General features: G+C 37.7%; 1 protein-coding gene across 7 annotated transcripts in view; it reads right to left on the bottom strand.

The window, feature by feature from the left end:
• Window positions 1-14,366, bottom strand: part of U2SURP (U2 snRNP associated SURP domain containing) — a 53,763-nt gene extending 39,397 nt beyond the window's left edge. For 3 of the 7 annotated variants that reach the window (XM_082712981.1, XM_082712980.1, XM_082712982.1), the window contains exons 1-4: window positions 14,216-14,354; window positions 5,180-5,224; window positions 3,654-3,785; window positions 932-1,030 (exon numbers count right to left, since the gene is read on the bottom strand). In XM_082712981.1, the coding sequence (XP_082569107.1) occupies window positions 932-1,030; window positions 3,654-3,785; window positions 5,180-5,224; window positions 14,216-14,260 (321 nt within the window). In that variant the 5' untranslated portion in view covers window positions 14,261-14,354. Of the gene's footprint in view, window positions 1-931; window positions 1,031-3,653; window positions 3,786-5,179; window positions 5,225-14,215 lie in introns of all 7 variants that reach the window. The other 4 variants (XM_082712978.1, XM_082712979.1, XM_082712984.1 and 1 more) reach the window with 4 other exon arrangements.
• Window positions 14,367-17,687: the final 3,321 nt, after the last annotated feature.

The raw sequence follows: 17,687 nt of genomic DNA, 5'->3' as shown, positions 1-17,687 counted from the left end.
TTTTCACTGAGCAGACTGCCAAAACTTCAAAAACATCCTCTGTGGCAAGGCTATAGGGAAACAACCTCTCATACATTACTGAGAGATGCAAAATGTCCCTGACCTTATAGAGAGCAATCTGACAATATCTAACAGAGCTACATTTATACATTTACCATTCAACCCCATAATCTCACTTACAGGAATATATCCCAAAGGCAAATTAGCAAAAAACAAAAAACAAAACAAAAACCATGTGCATAACACTATCCATTAACAACACTATCTGTAATGGCAAAAGACCAAAACAAAAATGCCCTTTATAGAATTTTAGTGAAAAATTACTATGTCTACACAGCTATTTAAAAACACAAGGAATATTTCATTATACCTGCAGTAATCTCTGAGATACAATGTTAAGTGTAAGAAGCAAGATGGAGAAAAGTATAGTGGATATAGCATATCACTGATCACCTAAGAAAGAGGAGTACAATACCTGTTTATACACATTTGCTTATACAAAAAGAACAGACCAGAAAAGAGCCAAATCTTACACAGAAGAGACAGTGGAGGAGATAGGGATACAAACTGGACTCCTCCAAATGTACCTTGTGTTACAGATTTGACTTAGTGTTGAGAGCTGAGAATACCCTGGTCAAGAACCTTTGAAAATGGGCACCTGGGTGGCTCAGTGGGTTAAGCCTCTGCCTTCAGCTCAGGTCGTTATCTCAGGGTCCTGGGATCAAGCCCAACATTGGGATCTCTGCTCAGCGGGGAGCCTGCTTACCCCCTCTCTCTGCCTGCCTCTCTGCCTACTTGTGATCTCTCTCTCTTTCAAATAAGTAAATAAAATCTTAAAAAAAAAAAAAAAGAACAAAACACCATTTCTCTACTGTCTGTGCAGCAGAGAACACATTTCCAAGGATAACTGAAAATACAATTTTAACATTACCTTTTTCTTTAATTCTTCTTGCTCTTTCTTACTTAAAGTTCGTTTAGCCGTACTCATTTTTCCAATACTGAAGGCTTTAAGTTTGTTTTCTAGAAGAGGCTATGAAAAGAAATAAAAAGCATACCTTTACAAAGACATTCTTAATACTATCTATTAATACTTAATATCTATAATATTTAATACTATTAACTGGTACAGCTCATAAGATAACCAAGTCTTCAGATTAGATGACTTTACAAAAGAAATTTCACTGTAAAGCAGAAAAACTGAGGCTACTCTTAAGCATCAAGTGCCTACCTTGGGCTTGATTCTAAATATTCCTTAAAGAATGTCTTCATTTGCTAGCTCAAGGCCGATAACATACAAAAACCATTATCTTTATAAAAAAGGTTAAAAAGCAGAGAAAGAGATGCCAAGGTTTAGAACTCATTCAACCAACTTGCCGGCAGCAAGAATAAAATCACTTCAGAAAAAGTACAGATGGTTCTGGGCAAAAGAAGCAGTGATGGAAAACAGACATTCAAATAGGGAGAAGGCACTATTTATTTCCAAGTTCAGTATCTAAATGCCATCTATAACCTCCATTACAGGTACCACAAATCACATCACTTCCTTCTATAAATCAATAAATTCACTCATTCTTCATCAGTACTGACATTTATGAACATAATAGTAATATTTCACATTTCAGCAGAAGTAAAATCATCCATAGATCTTTAGTTGCTCAGTTATTCATTTAAATGTTAGATTTTGATCCATAAACTTAAAAGAGAGTAATGTCTATTAAATATACCCTAAAATATTAATCTGTAGTTGAAATCTGAAGGTTTTGCCTACCAAAAAAAGAAGTTAACCAATTAAAAATCAGACTTTATCAATCCCCTGGTTTTTAAATAGGCTTGCCCCTGAGAGAAGCTGAACAGAAGACTAACAGTGCTACAAATTATTTTAAAGAAAATTACTTTGAAAAAATAAAAGCTTATAACCCAAAATGAGATTTCACGAATAGATTCAAAGTAAATTTTTTCCCCTAAGTAGAAAGAAAAATGTTTGGTCATCATTCACCATCTTTAAGCAAATGGTAATATTACATATAAATTCAATGAAAAACATATACAAAACAAAATCAGGAGGGCTCAAATTTTATTTATCTATATTCTAAGAAAGTAACCTTACACACCAAAGAGAAAAATGGTTAAGGAAATTATGGAATGTTTACATAAAGAAATACAACCATCCAATAAAAAGTTTCAAAGAATTTTTGCTAAAATTAAAAAAAAAATACTGAAAAGAGTTTGTTTTGTTTTGTTTTGAAAAGAGTATTTTAAAATGTATTCCTGGGGTGCTTATGTGGCTCAGGGGGTTGGGCCTCTGCCTCCAGCTCGGGTCATGGTCTCAGGATCCTGGGATCGAGCCCCACATCGACCACTCTGCTCAGCAGGGAACCTGATTCTCCCTCTGCCTACTTGTGATCTCTGTCTGCCAAATAAATAAATAAAATCTTTTAAAAATAAATAAATAAATGAAATGTATTCTTGTAAAATGGATCTTAGCAAAGTAAAAATATATTTATGCTTAGAATATTATACCATAAAAATAAAGTGCTATCAATGTTAATATTGGCTGGTGATGACTACCTTCTTTGTATTTCCAAATTTAATTTTTATTAATTTATTAATTCCCCAAATTTAATCACAACAAGAAAAAGTATATGAAAAAGAAAAAAGACTAAAAGAGCATGAGAACCCTTTGCAGATACACGTAGTAAAGAAGCTCCTTCTCTAGGTTCTCATACTGCCCTGGGCACCATACTAACCATACTGAATAGTACCTATCCCTCTTTAAATCCCACAGTGAGACTATAAACTCTCTAAGAGCAAGAACTGCATTTTACCCATCTATTTATTTCTAGTGACTGGCATGTGGTACTTGGTTGAGTAAGTGTTTGGTATAAGGGAGGAACAATAAATCTGACCATTAACCATTTCATATCCAAAACACTCCTTGGTTTTTTTTCTTTTTAATATTTTACTTTTTTTTTACTTTTTACTTTGGTTTTTTTTTTTTAAGATTTTATTTATTTATTTATTTATCAGAGAGAGAGAGAGAGAGAGAGCGCGCGCGCGCATAAACACAAGCAGGCACAGTGGCAGGCAGAGGCCAAGAGAAGAAGCAGGCTCCCCAAGGAGCAAGGAGACCGATGCGGGACTCGATCCCAGAACCCTGGGATCATGGCCTGAGCCGAAGGCAGCGGCCTAACCGACTGAGCCACCCAGACGTCCCACTCCTTGGTTTTTAAATACAATTTAAATTTTGCAAGAGTCCTATCTCATATAAACAAAAAAAGGCGGGGGGGTGCGCCTGGGTGGCTCAGTGGGTTAAGCCTCTGCCTTTGGCTCAGGTTATAATCTCAGGGTTTTGGGATCAAGCCCCATATCGGGCTCTCTGCTCAGCAGGAAGCCTGTTTCCCTCTCTTTCTGCCTGCCTCTCTGACTGCTTGTGATCTCTCTCTCTCTCTGTCAAATAAATAGATAAAATCTTAAAAAAAAAAAAAAATTCCTTACATGAACTTGAGTTTATCATTAACCCAAATACAAAAAAGAATGCTATTTTCAAATAGGACATGATGAAACAAACAGTACAAAACCAAAATACCAATCACCAAGTTCTATCAAGGACAGATTAAAATCATTTATCCTTTCTTATCTTTATCAACACTCACTCTTGAGAGATTTTGATGAGGAGAATCACAAAGGCTTTCACGGGTACTCTCATTTCTATAATTATGTTTTCTTGGGCTCTTAGGTCGTGTCCGACTTGGCATGTCACTATCTGAGGGTCCAGATGCATCCATCTTCAGGAAAAGTGAAACAAGTTTTTAAAAATCACTTATGTAGTACTAAAATCACAACCCAAATGTCCAAATAGTGACAAATTTCACTATACACTATCAAAACTCTCATCAGAAAAGTTATTCAGTACAGGTAAAGTTTTTAATAATTCTAACTTGTACCTGAAAGCTCGGATTTTATATCAGTAACAAATAATTGTTTTCTTTGAAGTAACAGATCTGTTTCCTTCACTTTTAAAAGAACATCTGCCAAATACCCAAGTCTGATTTACCAGTCTGTCAGTTGTTTCTTCAAGTAAAAATGGTATGCCAGCGAAAAAAAAGGGCCAGTTTTCATTTCTCAACTTAAATAATCCACCAAGCACCTTTCCTCAAGACAAATATACTTTGAGAAGTAGTACCTTATACATACTTCCCATTTCATCACACAAAACATAAAAAAGACCCACCCACAAGGATAAAATTAAGCATTAATACCTGTTACTGCTTCATCAAGAACATTTTTAAGTGAAACTAACTTATTTTTACTTTTACTGTGCCAGGTGGGGAAGAACACAATGACAACTAATACATTTTGGCAACACTGACTTGATTCACGTTAGATGCCAACAGTTTACCCATACATTGCCTTTTCACCACGAATGCAAATGTCAACCTGATGAAACAGGCAAATGTGTTTTTATTATTATAAAATAGCTGAACTCACAAAACCCAGGAAAAATTCTCAGTAACCCCCAAGAGTCTGAAAGCCATACTTTGAGCACTGCTTTAATAACATGCAAAGGAATGTTTATTGAAGAACTGTTCAAATGTCAAAAAGCTTTAAGCAAGTATATGCCCATCAAAAAAAATACAACTTAAAAAATCATGTGTACTTCTCCCTATGGAATATTACAACGCCAGCAGAAAGACTATATTTATTAGAGCCTTAACTGCTGAGGAATTTCCAACAGGTATATCATGTAGTGAAAAAAGAATGACTGCATATAACACAAACCATAACCAATGTACAAGTATACACACTTGTATATGTAGAGAACTTTACAAGCACAATAAAAAAACAAAGATACACACATACTTGGTTACTAATATGGTCTGAGGGGGCAAACTTATACAAACAGAACACACAAAAAAAGAGGGCACCTAGCTAAAAACATGATAGAAAACAGACACAATGTATTAGTATTTATTTAGCAAGTAAAATCATAAATGTAGAGATACAGAGAGAAATTAAATGTTAGAGAAAAAAGGAAAGGTATTTGGCTGGCTCAGTCCATGTAGCATACACCTCTTAATCTAGAAGACATGAGTTGGAGCCTCACAATGGTTGTACAGATTACTTAAATGAATGCTTTAAAAAAAAAAGAAGAAAGACACAGATTGCCTTTTATACTCACATGTGCATCTGAAGATCCAGATGAATGAACATCTGATGATCTGGTCTGCAATTATTAAAAAGCCAATATTTAAGTGATCTGAAAATATATTGTGCTAACAAAACAAGTATGTCTCATGTTATACAACTTAATCTTCCCAAACTCGAAGCAATTTTGCCTCAGCTAATAAAACCAGACAAAGGAAATCTAGAACTCAGAAAAAGATTGTGATCTAAAATAAATGTGCAAGTCAATTCTTTAAAATTCAGAATGCCTATGTGCCAAAATATGATACAAATGAGAGTGGGAGGTATCTGAGGAATCAACTTTATAAACTGTAATCTGGAAACTTAACCACTATTTTTATGACAGATTTTCGTGCAAAAGCTCTTTCCAAGTCCTAAGATATACTGTTTACTGCCACAACACTGACAGAGCAGCAACTTCTTGTTATACAGCAAAGAAACTTCCCCTCCTTCCTCGAACTACTCAGTCATATAAGAAACAGATTCTAGTAATAAGAAAATCCACACATAAACCCTTAATGTAAAAGGTACAAACTATTTCTGCTACTGCAGAAATAGTTCAAGAGAAAGAAAAGGCTTTTATCAAATCCACTGCTGGTTACCATTTACAAGTTGTTTTAAGGAGACTGCTTCTAATTCAGCATGCCATTACTGCTGACTGCTGCACAGAAAAAGTTCAGTCTTCAAGTAACGGTACTTTCCAACAATGTCTACTGTTAAAATCTCATCTTATTTTTCTTAATTGATGTACAGATTAAATTACATATGGCACGCAATATTTTGTTTTTTCACTATGCAGATGAAGAACCCAAGCTGCAAGACTATTAACTAAATAACATGTGGCATCTGTCTCAAATTTTTACTTGGGAGTCCCAGAATTTAACTGTCATTGAGTTCTTTTTATTTTGCAAAGTATTGGGTAGTGAGATTTTACTTATTTTTATGTATAGTCAAATATTAAAAGTGAAACCAAGAATCTTAACACCACAAATATCTGACCCTCGCTCCAAGTTCTAGATTTCAAATAAAATGCACAAAACATTGTATTAATTTTAAAAGAAAATTGAAGATTTGTAGATATATAAAAGACCAAATACAGCAAAACTCATGTAAGTCTACACATTATTGCTTTACTTACCTTCTCTAAACTTAAGGCTAAGAAAAGCTGGTCAGATTTTCACTCTGAATCAATTTGTTCCTCTGAACTCCACTGTGCTGGGCCCTAAGCAAAATAAACTCAAGACAACCAAGCAATGACATACCTTCCATCACTATTCTTTCTATCTATCTTTTTCTATATCCAGCTTTATTGTATGCTTCCTCCTTTACTTTCTCCTCACATCTAGCCCAAGAAGAAATTGTTTAATATTTAAATTTAATTCTCTGAAACACACTCTGAAACAGTTTGAAATGTGCCTATTTGCACACACTTAGAAATTAGAAAATGCAAGAAAATAACTACTCTTAAAAAGAAAAAAAATTCAGTCAAGGCGCTGAACAGATTGAGAAAGAAAAAAAAAAAAAATCAACTGCTTGCCAATATACTAGTATAAACCTGCTAAGTAACAAAAATGATACCCTAACTGCAATAGTCCCAATAAGTATAAAACATCTAGAAACCAACAACAACAAAAAAAAACATATACAACCCCGGTGAAGAAAACACAAACTTTTACAGAAGGATTCGGTTATTCAAGTCACCTTTTGAAAAGACCAATTATACTACTACTGGATGGGAAAACCCATTATTAAGACAATGTCAATTATACCCAAATTTATTTATACATTTAATGCAATTTCATTCAACAGCTCAATACCACAAAGGAAAATCCTTCTAAGGGGGCGCAGGGGTTGCCAAAAATAATTCTAAAGTTCACCCAGATGAATAAGCCTGCAAGAGCAGCTAAAACAGTGCTGGTCTTTCTTTTATCTTCTAGGTCACCATATCCAAATCATCATTTCTAGGATTTAAAAATAACAGGCGGCACCTGGGTGGCTCAGTGGGTTAAAGCCTCTGTCTTCAGCTCAGGTTATGATTTCAGGGTGCTGGGATCGAGCCCCACATCAGTCTCTCTGCTTGGCGGGGAGCCTGCTTCCCCTCTCTCTCTGCCTGCCTCTCTGCCTACTTATGATCTCTGCCTGTCAAATAAATAAATAAAATCTTTAAAAAAAATAAATAAAAATAAAAACAGGATAGCTTATGAAGATGCACAGCTGATTTCAATTAACCTAAGATGGCACTGGTCACATTTACTACAAACCAGACGTTTTCTACTGATTAGCAGCTATAATTACACAGCGTTTAAAACAGAACTCTTTAAGCTTAAGAGTTAGAGAGATGAAAATAGTACTAAGATTTTTAAAATAACAAACTTCTAAAACCAGTGGTCCAAGTAAACAGTAAATGTAATGCTACTTCAGAAGCTGAACCTCTCCCTCTTCGTAACCTAGAACTGACTATATTGTCTTGGGTTTGGTTTTTACATTTTTTTAACTGAAGAACAACAAATTAATAATGCTTTCAGATCTTTTGAAGTCTAGAGCACAGTTCTTCATCCATAAGAATCCAAAAGAAATGAATCCGCAGAATTAAGGGAAGCTTAAGACAATAAGAAGCAGACACAAGGAGCATCTGAATGGCTCAATTAGTTAAGCTACTGCCTTCAGCTCAGGTCATGATCCCAGAGTCCTAGGATCAAGTCCTGCATCTGGCTCCCAGCTCTGCGAGGAGTCTGCTTCTCCCTCTGACCTTCTCCCCTCTCATGCTCTCGCTTTCTCTCAAATAAATAAAAATCTTTAAATAAATAAATAAAGGGAAGACGAAGAAGTAGACACAAGACAAATTTATCTCAGGATAGAAAAAGCAGAGAGTAGAGATGTAGTGTCCTCTAAAGCATCAACTTACATGTCCACAAGTTTAACAATCTCTCCCACAGGAAGCACATCAACACCTTTATTTTACTGAGATGACTTCTAATTCTTTATTTTCAACCTTAGTCCCTCTCCTAGGTTCTAATCTGCTTTCAAACTACCTACTGAACATCTTCACCCGAATACCTGCAAGCTCCTCAAACAACATATTTAAAACTCCTTCCAAAAGCTTCTCCTATTGACTTTATTTCTGACAGTGGATTGTATCTCACTCACTCATAATATGGAAGCAGTAAAACGTTTTTAAGAGCACAGACTCTGGAATCAGACTTCCTGGTTTTAGCACTTACCAGTTTTGTAAACTTGGCCCTGTTTCCTTCATCTGTAAAGCTGAATAGCACCCTGCCTATAGGATTATTGTGAAGGACAGAAACAGGTAAAGCACTTAGAAAAGTGTCTAGCACATAATAACTACTCAATAAGTGTTAGCCAGCAACAGCCTTGTAACAGGATCATCCTGGACCCCTGTATCCCCTCATAATGACATAAGTCAAATTCTGTTCATCCCGCCTCTAATACAGCTCTTCTCTGGGGACTCTTCTCTTCCTTTCTAAAGACACAACTGTGGTCCAGATCTTCCCTTAATTCAACCATTTACTGGTACTATGACTTACATTAGAGATATAAAGTAAAATAAGACATACCTCCTGCCTTTAAGAGCTAATAAAAAAGTAAAGTAAAACAATGGTCACTGGAGAAGAGGGGAAAGGCAAATCTTAATGGGAGTGGGGAAGAAGCTTCCCAGAGAAGATCTGAGGTGAGATTTCTGCAACAATCCTCAATATTTATCTGGAGCACTGCAATAATCTTCCAAGTGGTCCTCCTCACTCCCAAATTCTTCCTGAAGTATACCCCCAAGAATTCTTTCCTAAAGGACTTTACTGCCTCAAATTTTCCATGGCTCTCTAATTTTACTCCACAGCATTCAAAATCTCCACAATTTATCTCAAACTTATCTTTCCATCTCAGCAACTCGTATTCCCTATGCAAGTGCTCTATGCACTGACTAAATGAGATCACTTACTAATCCATTTCCCAGATTTATTTTTCTTTACCTCGTCCATCTCTTTTTATATCCCTATCTCTATCCTTCAAACCTCTGCTCATTGTTGAGCATTGCTCATATTCCTTTTTTTTTTTTTTTTTTTTTTGACAGAGAGATAGAAAGAGAGAACAAGTAGGCAGAGAGGCAGGCAGAGGGAGAGGGAGAAGCAGGCTCTCTGCTAAGCAGAGACCCCGATGCGAGAGGCTGGATCCCAGGACCCTGGGATCATGAGCCAAAGGATGCCATTTAACCAACTGAGTCACCCAGGCACCCAAATTCCTCTATTCTTGAAGCCTTCTCCTTCCCACCTTCCATTTAACCAGCTGTCACTTCTCTCTAGACTTCTAGATACCTCTACTTTGTGCTATTATCTGTTGACTTTTCTTCCACTAGACAGCACACTCCTCAATTGGTATAGTCTCATTTCATATTTTCTTCTCAAAGTCAAGCACAAGATCTGCCAAGTGATGGAGCCTCTATATATTTGTTGACTTTACCTACTAGAACAAGTACCTACCCAATAAAATTGTTACACTCCACTATCAACATACTTTGCTGCCCACTCACTAACAAGTGGCAGCCACCTATTTTAATATCACTCTCCAAGGCAAACCAAGGGTCATCTCTCAAAAAAAACTTTATAGATCACTAAGACATGTACTATGTAACATAAAATTAAATAAAAACCCAAAATGACTTTTTAAAGTTATATTTAAAACACGACCAATACATGAAAAGTTGTTAAGTACATTTGAACATCCCATAGTTAATCTAAATTGAGGAAAGTCTAGCGAAAAAATTTAACTCCTGAAGGAAGAGACAGCTAACAGTACCAAACAGCCTTGAGTGCTACTGCAAACACATCTTGCTTTTTGAAAAATTATTTCAGCACAATATCTAACACATGTCTAATCTGCAATATTAAAACTTCTTAAAAATAGTATGAAGCAAGTTATTTGTAATATTAATGTTTTCGAGTTTAACATCCTGTAGCCAAGTTTTTACTTTATTTTTTAAAAACAATGCTCTTTGTGAAAAAGTGGTAGAGAGGCAGCAGTCTTCAACTTGCACACCAAATGAACCCCTCTTTCATATGCCACTAAGGCAAAGGAGAATGTTCCATGGATTTAGTTTCCAGGAAGAAAAAAATCTTCAGGAATAAAAAAAGAAAATAAAAACTGGACTTTCAGAAAACAATTAATCTAGTAAAATGGGATTTTTAAAAAACCATATCAAGAGTCACATTCCCGAGGTGCCTGGGTGGCTCAGTCCTTAAGTGTTTGCCTTAGGCTCAGGTCATGACCCGAAGGTCCTGGGATGGAGCCCTCCACTGGGCTCCCTGCTCAGCAGGAAGCCTGCTACTCCCTCTCCCACCACCTCTGCTGTGTTCCCTCTCTCACTGTGTCTATCTCTGTCAAATAAATAAAATCTTTAAAAAAAAAAGTTACATTCAAGCACCAGTGCTGTAAATACTCTAAAAGAGTATCAATCAAGAAAACAGAAGTTCATAATTCAACTCTCCACCCAAAAAAAAAACCACCCACAAAACTATCTACCTTATATTTTAAGATAAAATTACAATCATAACAAACTTTTAATCTAAACTAAAACTAGCAACCCATGAAGAACCTAATTTTCAAGATTTGTTTCATTTAGAGTATTTTACCATATTTAGGGCAACCATCTCAAGTCCCCTCCTTCCTTGGGAGCTTTGTACTATCACTGTGCTGTCACTCAATAAACCTTGCTTTATTGCCCCCCACCAAAATAAAATAAAATTTAAAAATAGAGTATTTTACCATATTTAAATCTTACATATCTTTAGGTACCATCAAAAGAATATACACAAGAAGTAATAAATACCTGAGGATCAGAAGCCTTGAATGTAACCTCATTTTACTTATTTCTTAGAAGTGAAATACTTTCATTAATCAGCAATCAAAACAGTTCCCTAACCAATTCAGCACTAAATGTCTAAGGAAGCCAGCAATATCTTCTACCTGTTCATATACCTAGCCCAATTTCTGACAATATGGCAAAAAAGAAATACTGTCACAGAGAGAAATAACAGGACACGTAAATCCATTACGATCACAGTATATCCCACACAGAAAATATAAAAAGAAAGAAAATACCACATTCGCTTCATATCCTCATTTTGCTGTGCCAGCAAACAAATTCTTAAAATCAAAATAATAAACTAACCTTTATAAATTAAATTCTAAGGAAATATGTTTAATAATTTTCTAAGGAAATAATTATTCTCCTCCCAAAATAAATGCTACAACATGGCACCAACAGCCCTCTCCTATTCTAAAGCAATACTTTAATCTGGTAATAAATAAATGCGTAGAAAATAATTACAACTAAGACACATCAAATCATTTTGCGATTATCAATAAAGAAATCCTGAATACTGAACATTTTATTTTTAATTTATTTTTATTGAAGTACAATCAACAAAATTATATTAGTTTCAAGTACACAACATGATTTAGTATCTGTATATATTATGAAATGATCACCACAGTAAGCCTAGTTAACATATTTCACTATGCAGAAATCTTTTTCTTGTGATGAGAGCTTTCAACATCAACTCTTAGCAACTTTCAAATATGCAATACAGTATTAACTATAGTCACCATGCTGTACATTACATTCCCTTGTACATTTTTAAATTAACATTTTCCTTAATGTGCAGAAATATGATTAACAAGCATGCCAACCTATATCAATGGGAATTTAACTACCAAAGAAGAGTGAGCATGAAACAAAAGAATCTGTTCATTCCATCTGTACTGTAGTATACATCATTCATCTGATCTCCCAGAGGAAAGAAAATCAAACCACAAAGATCAAAGGCTAGAAATTCCAAATATTGTAGTATTAGCCAAAAAGATCTGATACTCTCTCCAATAAATTCTGGACTTGTGTGAGAAACAAAGCAGCAGTGTGGGCAGTCATTATATGATAGGTGATGACTTAGATTCTAAACCTTAGGATTAGAATTTATTGAACATTTTTGAAAAGTTAGTACTTTTTAATTCCTGTAAGGACAAAAAGGAGAGGGAAAAGGAACAAAGATTATGTACTTCATAGACATTTATTCATTTAATCCTTACATCAACCCTGTAAAAAAGAGATTACATCCATATTACAAATGAGAAAACTGAGGTTTGAGAGTATAAGCAATCTGCCTTCTTATCACAAATATAATCAATTACCAATTCAGGATTTGAATCCAAATGTCTTTTGTTTGTCATCAAAATCTATAATCTTTAACTGTATCATGCAGCTCTTCAAATTAATCAAGAAAATCACATCAACATCATTTGAGTCCTGAGATACTCTGATTCCTTTTACAAACATCGGTAAGGAATCTCTTAATAGCATGAATGGAAGATAATCTAAAGCAATATATAAACTGAAAATATTTATTATTGGAAGATCCAACAATTTACCTATAGGAACAGCCACACAAAACCATGAGAAATAGTATTTTAGAAGAAAACCTGAACATATACATTGAAATGTTTTCCATGTATCCAAGGAGTCAAGTAGGAGATACTTAAAATATTACTTTGAAAGAAATTAAAGCTGTGAAACTGGAGCAAATTAGTAAGGGTGTGGTAGCATTATCAACAGTTCTCAAACAGCAGCAAGCAGGGCTGTTTTTGTGGCTCTGTGAGGTAGTGACCTGAGCGATGTACCCAACCATTCCGCTCAACGCTAAGGGAAAGGTACTGGAGAGGGAAGAAACTGACAAGGAGTAAAAGTAGGATGTAAAAACAGCCAAAACTGGCCCTCTACCACAGTTTCTACAAAATTAAAGGATGAAAGGTAAAGACAGTACTAATTACAAACTAATTATGGACATCATTCACAAAATATCATAAAGATTATGACTTATTAGACATAAACCAAATATAAAATGGGTTATTTCTCAGAACAAACTAATTTCAGGACTCGCCTTGTCCACCCTAAACTTCCTAATAACCGATTTATAATCATACACTCCGCAAAATGTTAACAGTCCCTAGAATCTTTAAGTGTTACACAACTTCTTTTATTAGCATAAAAAGCTTAATAACTACTTCAGGCAGTACCTATTACTTTTAATATCGTGTTCAAGATGAGAAACTAGAAGTAAAAAAAAAAAAAAAAGATTAAATGACCGGCCCAAGACGGCAACTAAGACCTGATGCTAACCACCACCTAACTACTGTTAAACTACTTCTACAGCTCAGTGGTTTCACAAGACGTGCACACGGTTCCCTGTTAACTCAAAATTAATTTAACAATCTTAAGTGGCTTCCAAGTCTTTGGAAGTTCTCTTTTGAGTGGAACACACAACATGGAGATGCAGGAGACCCCGAGTCCTTGAAAACGAACACTCCAAAAAAAAAAAAAAAAAAAAAAAAGTGCTCATTTTATACTTCCTCTTAAGTGAGGTAAGACCACGTGTAGAGCGTAGCAATAACCTTGGTGATGCAGCTCGGCAAAGGAGAGCTGCTCCCGCCTCTGCACTTCCCACCCCGCGTCCCTCCACCATTGGTCCTCCCCTCACAACTTGCAGGCCTAGATGTTATTTACTCCCCGGAGGGCAAGAGGGAAACTGAGGGACACCGGAAGCGTGTGAGATCTAAAACCAAAGAACCGAGGAAAGAGAGGCAAACACTTAAACACCGGGAAGCGATTCCCGCCTCTCCCAAGCGCTGTCCGGCGGCCTCAGAGATCAACAAACAAATACAGGGGCGCGTTTTCACGGCTTCAAACCTCAATCTAAATCCCTGACTTCACTCCAATGCCAAACGCAGGCCGAGCTAATCAGGCCACCCAACCCGGGCCCGCCAGTCTCGAGCCGAATCCAGCCTGGGACTAAAGGGAGACACCAGGCCTCTCAACCTGCGCACCATAGTGCGTCGGGCCCCAGGCCTACAGTCGTGACCAGAACAGGGAATCCCAGCCCAACCTCCTCCCGCTGGCCAGAAGCGTCTGTAGGCCCCAGATGACAGTGATAAACTCACTGACTTACAAAGTCCTCTAAGAAATTACCTTCGAACTGGCCTTCTGAGATCCGCCTGGCGTTTTGTCCGCCATCTTGAGCTTTGCCCCTCCTTCGGCGGCCGCAGCAGCACGGGCGAGTCGAGCACCGAAAGAGCGGATCTCAGTGGAGCCCGCCAGAGGCGCCTGCAAGACTGAGTAGTCGACTGCCGAGATAGGGAATTCGGGCGGAGCTGTGCCACGTGACTTCCGGTGGCAGTCGTTTTCCCCGACCAAGACCAGTCCGCTGGGTTTCGCGGGTGTTTCACCTGGTTGTCTTCTCTGTGGGGTCCTAGCAGTTGGAGAATCTCCTTGTACTGGCTTTCAGGGCGGGCTGATATTTCACTTTTTTCCCCAGTTCCCGCCATTGATAGGTGCGAGCCAGTTGAATTACCTGGGTGAGAAGAGAACGACTCCTTAAAGAAATACAGACTGGTCGGCTAGGGAGCTGATTGGGGGCCCCGCGCTCCATGGCCAAAGACGGCTTTCGCGCCAGCTCCGGGGCTTACGCCGTAGTGTGAAAAGCAAACCTGGAATTTTCTCAAGTTAGTTTTAGACAAGCCAGTGCCTCGAGAGTGGAGAAAATGAGCATTGACCCAACCTGAGAATCCAGCCATGGAGTTATCCGATACACTGTTAGGGTATCTACAAAGTGGGTACATGCAGAGAGAGGGAGATGGAGAGAAAATCATAGACCGTATTCTAAGTCTAGCATACATGTAAGGTGTGTATCATTTAAAATTACATTTCCTGCTTTAGTGGTTTCATTTTTAATCACATAAATGGAGAGGTGCACCATAAACTTTACGTACCAACCACCTTTTTAAAGTTCTTAATGGGATCTGTATTCAAAGGAGGAAAACTTGGGGTGCCTGGATGACCCAATGGGTGAAGCACATCTAACTCCATCTCACCATAGGTCTTGATCGCATGGTTGTGAGTTCAAGCCTGGCATTGGGCTGCACACTGGGTATGAAGCCTACTTTTTTTTTTTTTTAAATTTTATTTATTTATTTGACAGAGAGAAATCACAAGTAGATGGAGAGGTAGGCAGAGAGAGAGAGAGAGAAAGGGAAGCAGGCTCCCTGCCGAGCAGAGAGCCCGATGCGGGACTCGATCCCAGGACCCTGAGATCATGACCTGAGCCGAAGGCAGCGGCTTAACCCACTGAGCCACCCAGGTGCCCCTGAAGCCTACTTTAAAAAAAAAAAAAAAAAGGAAAATTTGCTTGAGAAGATCGTGCTTGAACTGAGCCAGGCAAGGAAAATGGAAAATGGCATTCCAGGTAGAGGGAGTAGTTGAAATAAAAGCCTCAGGGGGATGGGGGGCGCGGAAGCCTAGTAACATGTATCAGTACAGCTCCTTGTGCAGTCACCATACACAGACAAGTTTTATTAGAAGAGATACAGAGAGAGTTGTGGCTGGAGAGATGGGTGGGAGCAAGTTAACATAGGGCCCTGAAGTGAGCAGGTGCTTAGGAATTAGAATCCTAGTCTGAGATGAATAGTGGCCTTCAACAGGGTTAAATAGGTCTGTGATGTCAGGCTTGAAGTTTTAAAAGATTGCTCTCATTACTGTAGGAAGGGAAGAAGAATTCATTTATTCAAAATATTTTTGAGCCCTGTTTTGTGAAAATCCTGTCCAAAGTGTTGAGAGCCTTACAGAGACAAATAAAAAATCACTGCCTTACTGTGATTTAGAATTTAAGAATGGGGGAAAGAAAACCAGAATTAAATTGATGCAGCAAAGAGAGACCAAAGAGGGGGGAGGACCCTGAAAGAAGTAATTCTGAGAGTAAGCGTTGGGTAAAGAGATAGGGAGGTTTCACAGAGAGGGGAGAATTTGAGCCAACTCTGAAGAAGTAAACTTTGTCTGCTGGGGGAGGGTGCGGGGGTTGGGGAAGGAAGGGAGTTTGGGTGGCCACAGCAAAGCACTTATTACAGGATCTGACCCATGGCAGGTCCTCAGTAAAGGTGAACACTCATATGTACCTGGCAATGAGGAATCAGCAATTTCGGGTTTCTGTGTGAGCAAATGGGGATGGAAGAACAGACAAATAAGCAAACGAGAAATGATCCAAAGTGACAAGTACTATGCATTAAAATTAAATTGGAATGATGCTTTGCATTCTCCAGTCCAATTGAATTTATTTCCAGTCTTGGGTTTTATCACACTTTTTCACTTCCAGGCTTTTTCTCCCACCCTCATTCTGGTCTTTAATTGAAAAGTAAATCGATTTTACACTCTTACCGAAGATATCACTTTCTCCAGGAAGCCTTAAAGCTTACAGGAGGGAGATCCCCCAACAAGCCTAAGATAGAGACTCTGCTTCTGTTTCCATAGGAACCTAACACTTTCCCACTCAAAATGCTCATCAGACTGGACCTTAATTGTTTACAATCTAGGGTGAGAAAGTGAAATCACTGGGGTGCCTAAGTGGCTCAGATGTTAAGCGTCTGCCTTTGGTTCAGGTCGAGATCCCAGGGTCCTGGGATGGAGTCACTCCCTCTGACTGTGTTCCCTCTCTCATTGTCTCTCTGTCAAATAAATAAATAAAATCTTTAAAAAGGAAAGAAAGAAAGAAAGTGAAATCATCACCTGAGATAAAGGAAGAAGGAGTGGGACTGGCTGTGCCTACTCATGTTCCTGCAATGCTGCAAGCTGATTTTGTCTACAAAATGCATAAAAGCATGCTTTTCATTCAAATCCCCAAAGTTCTACTGCTCACAAAAATAATTTTCTCCAAATGTTTACCCCTAAAGAGTTAGAATAAAGGAACACACACTTCTTTCTCTTTTTCATACAGTAAAGTACCAAAGAAAGCTGGACAAATGTGACCTGACAAAAAGTAATACATAGGCTTTTATTAAGGCCTGATTAAATATACCTTTAAAAACACAATCATGAGGGGCGCCTGGGTGGCTCAGTGGATTAAGCCGCTGCCTTCGGCTCAGGTCATGATCTCAGGGTCCTGGGATCGAGTCCCGCATCGGGCTCTCTGCTCAGCAGGGAGCCTGCTTCCCTCTCTCTCTCTCTCTCTGGCTGCCTCTCTGTCTACTTGTGATTTCTCTCTGTCAAATAAATAAATCTTTAAAAAAAAAAACACACAATCATGAATATAAGCAAAGCTCTCCTTAACACATGTATGTCATGAAATCTTTCCCCTGTTACTCAAACCACAAATTAAGGAGGATGGCATAGCATGAATCATCCAAATGGAATATGACAGAATCCGAAATTTTAATTAGATTCACGGTTACTATGGCCAAAGGACTACACATAAGTAGTAAGAAAATCATACAATTTACTACAATTAGAATTACTTTTTACAATCACACTAAAACCATGCTTTTTCTCCTCCCACTGTGCTAGTGGTTCTCTAGTCCCTGTCATCTGCTTTAAAGGGCTCTCCCTGCAGCTGTGTTCAACGAGGATTGCAAAGTAGTGCCAGGTGCGATCCACAAAGGTGTTTTGTTTGGTTCAA

This window comes from Mustela nivalis, assembly GCF_964662115.1.
Source record: "Mustela nivalis genome assembly, chromosome: 1".
Taxonomy (NCBI): domain Eukaryota; kingdom Metazoa; phylum Chordata; class Mammalia; order Carnivora; family Mustelidae; genus Mustela; species Mustela nivalis.
This window is presented reverse-complemented; position numbering and strand designations above follow the sequence as displayed.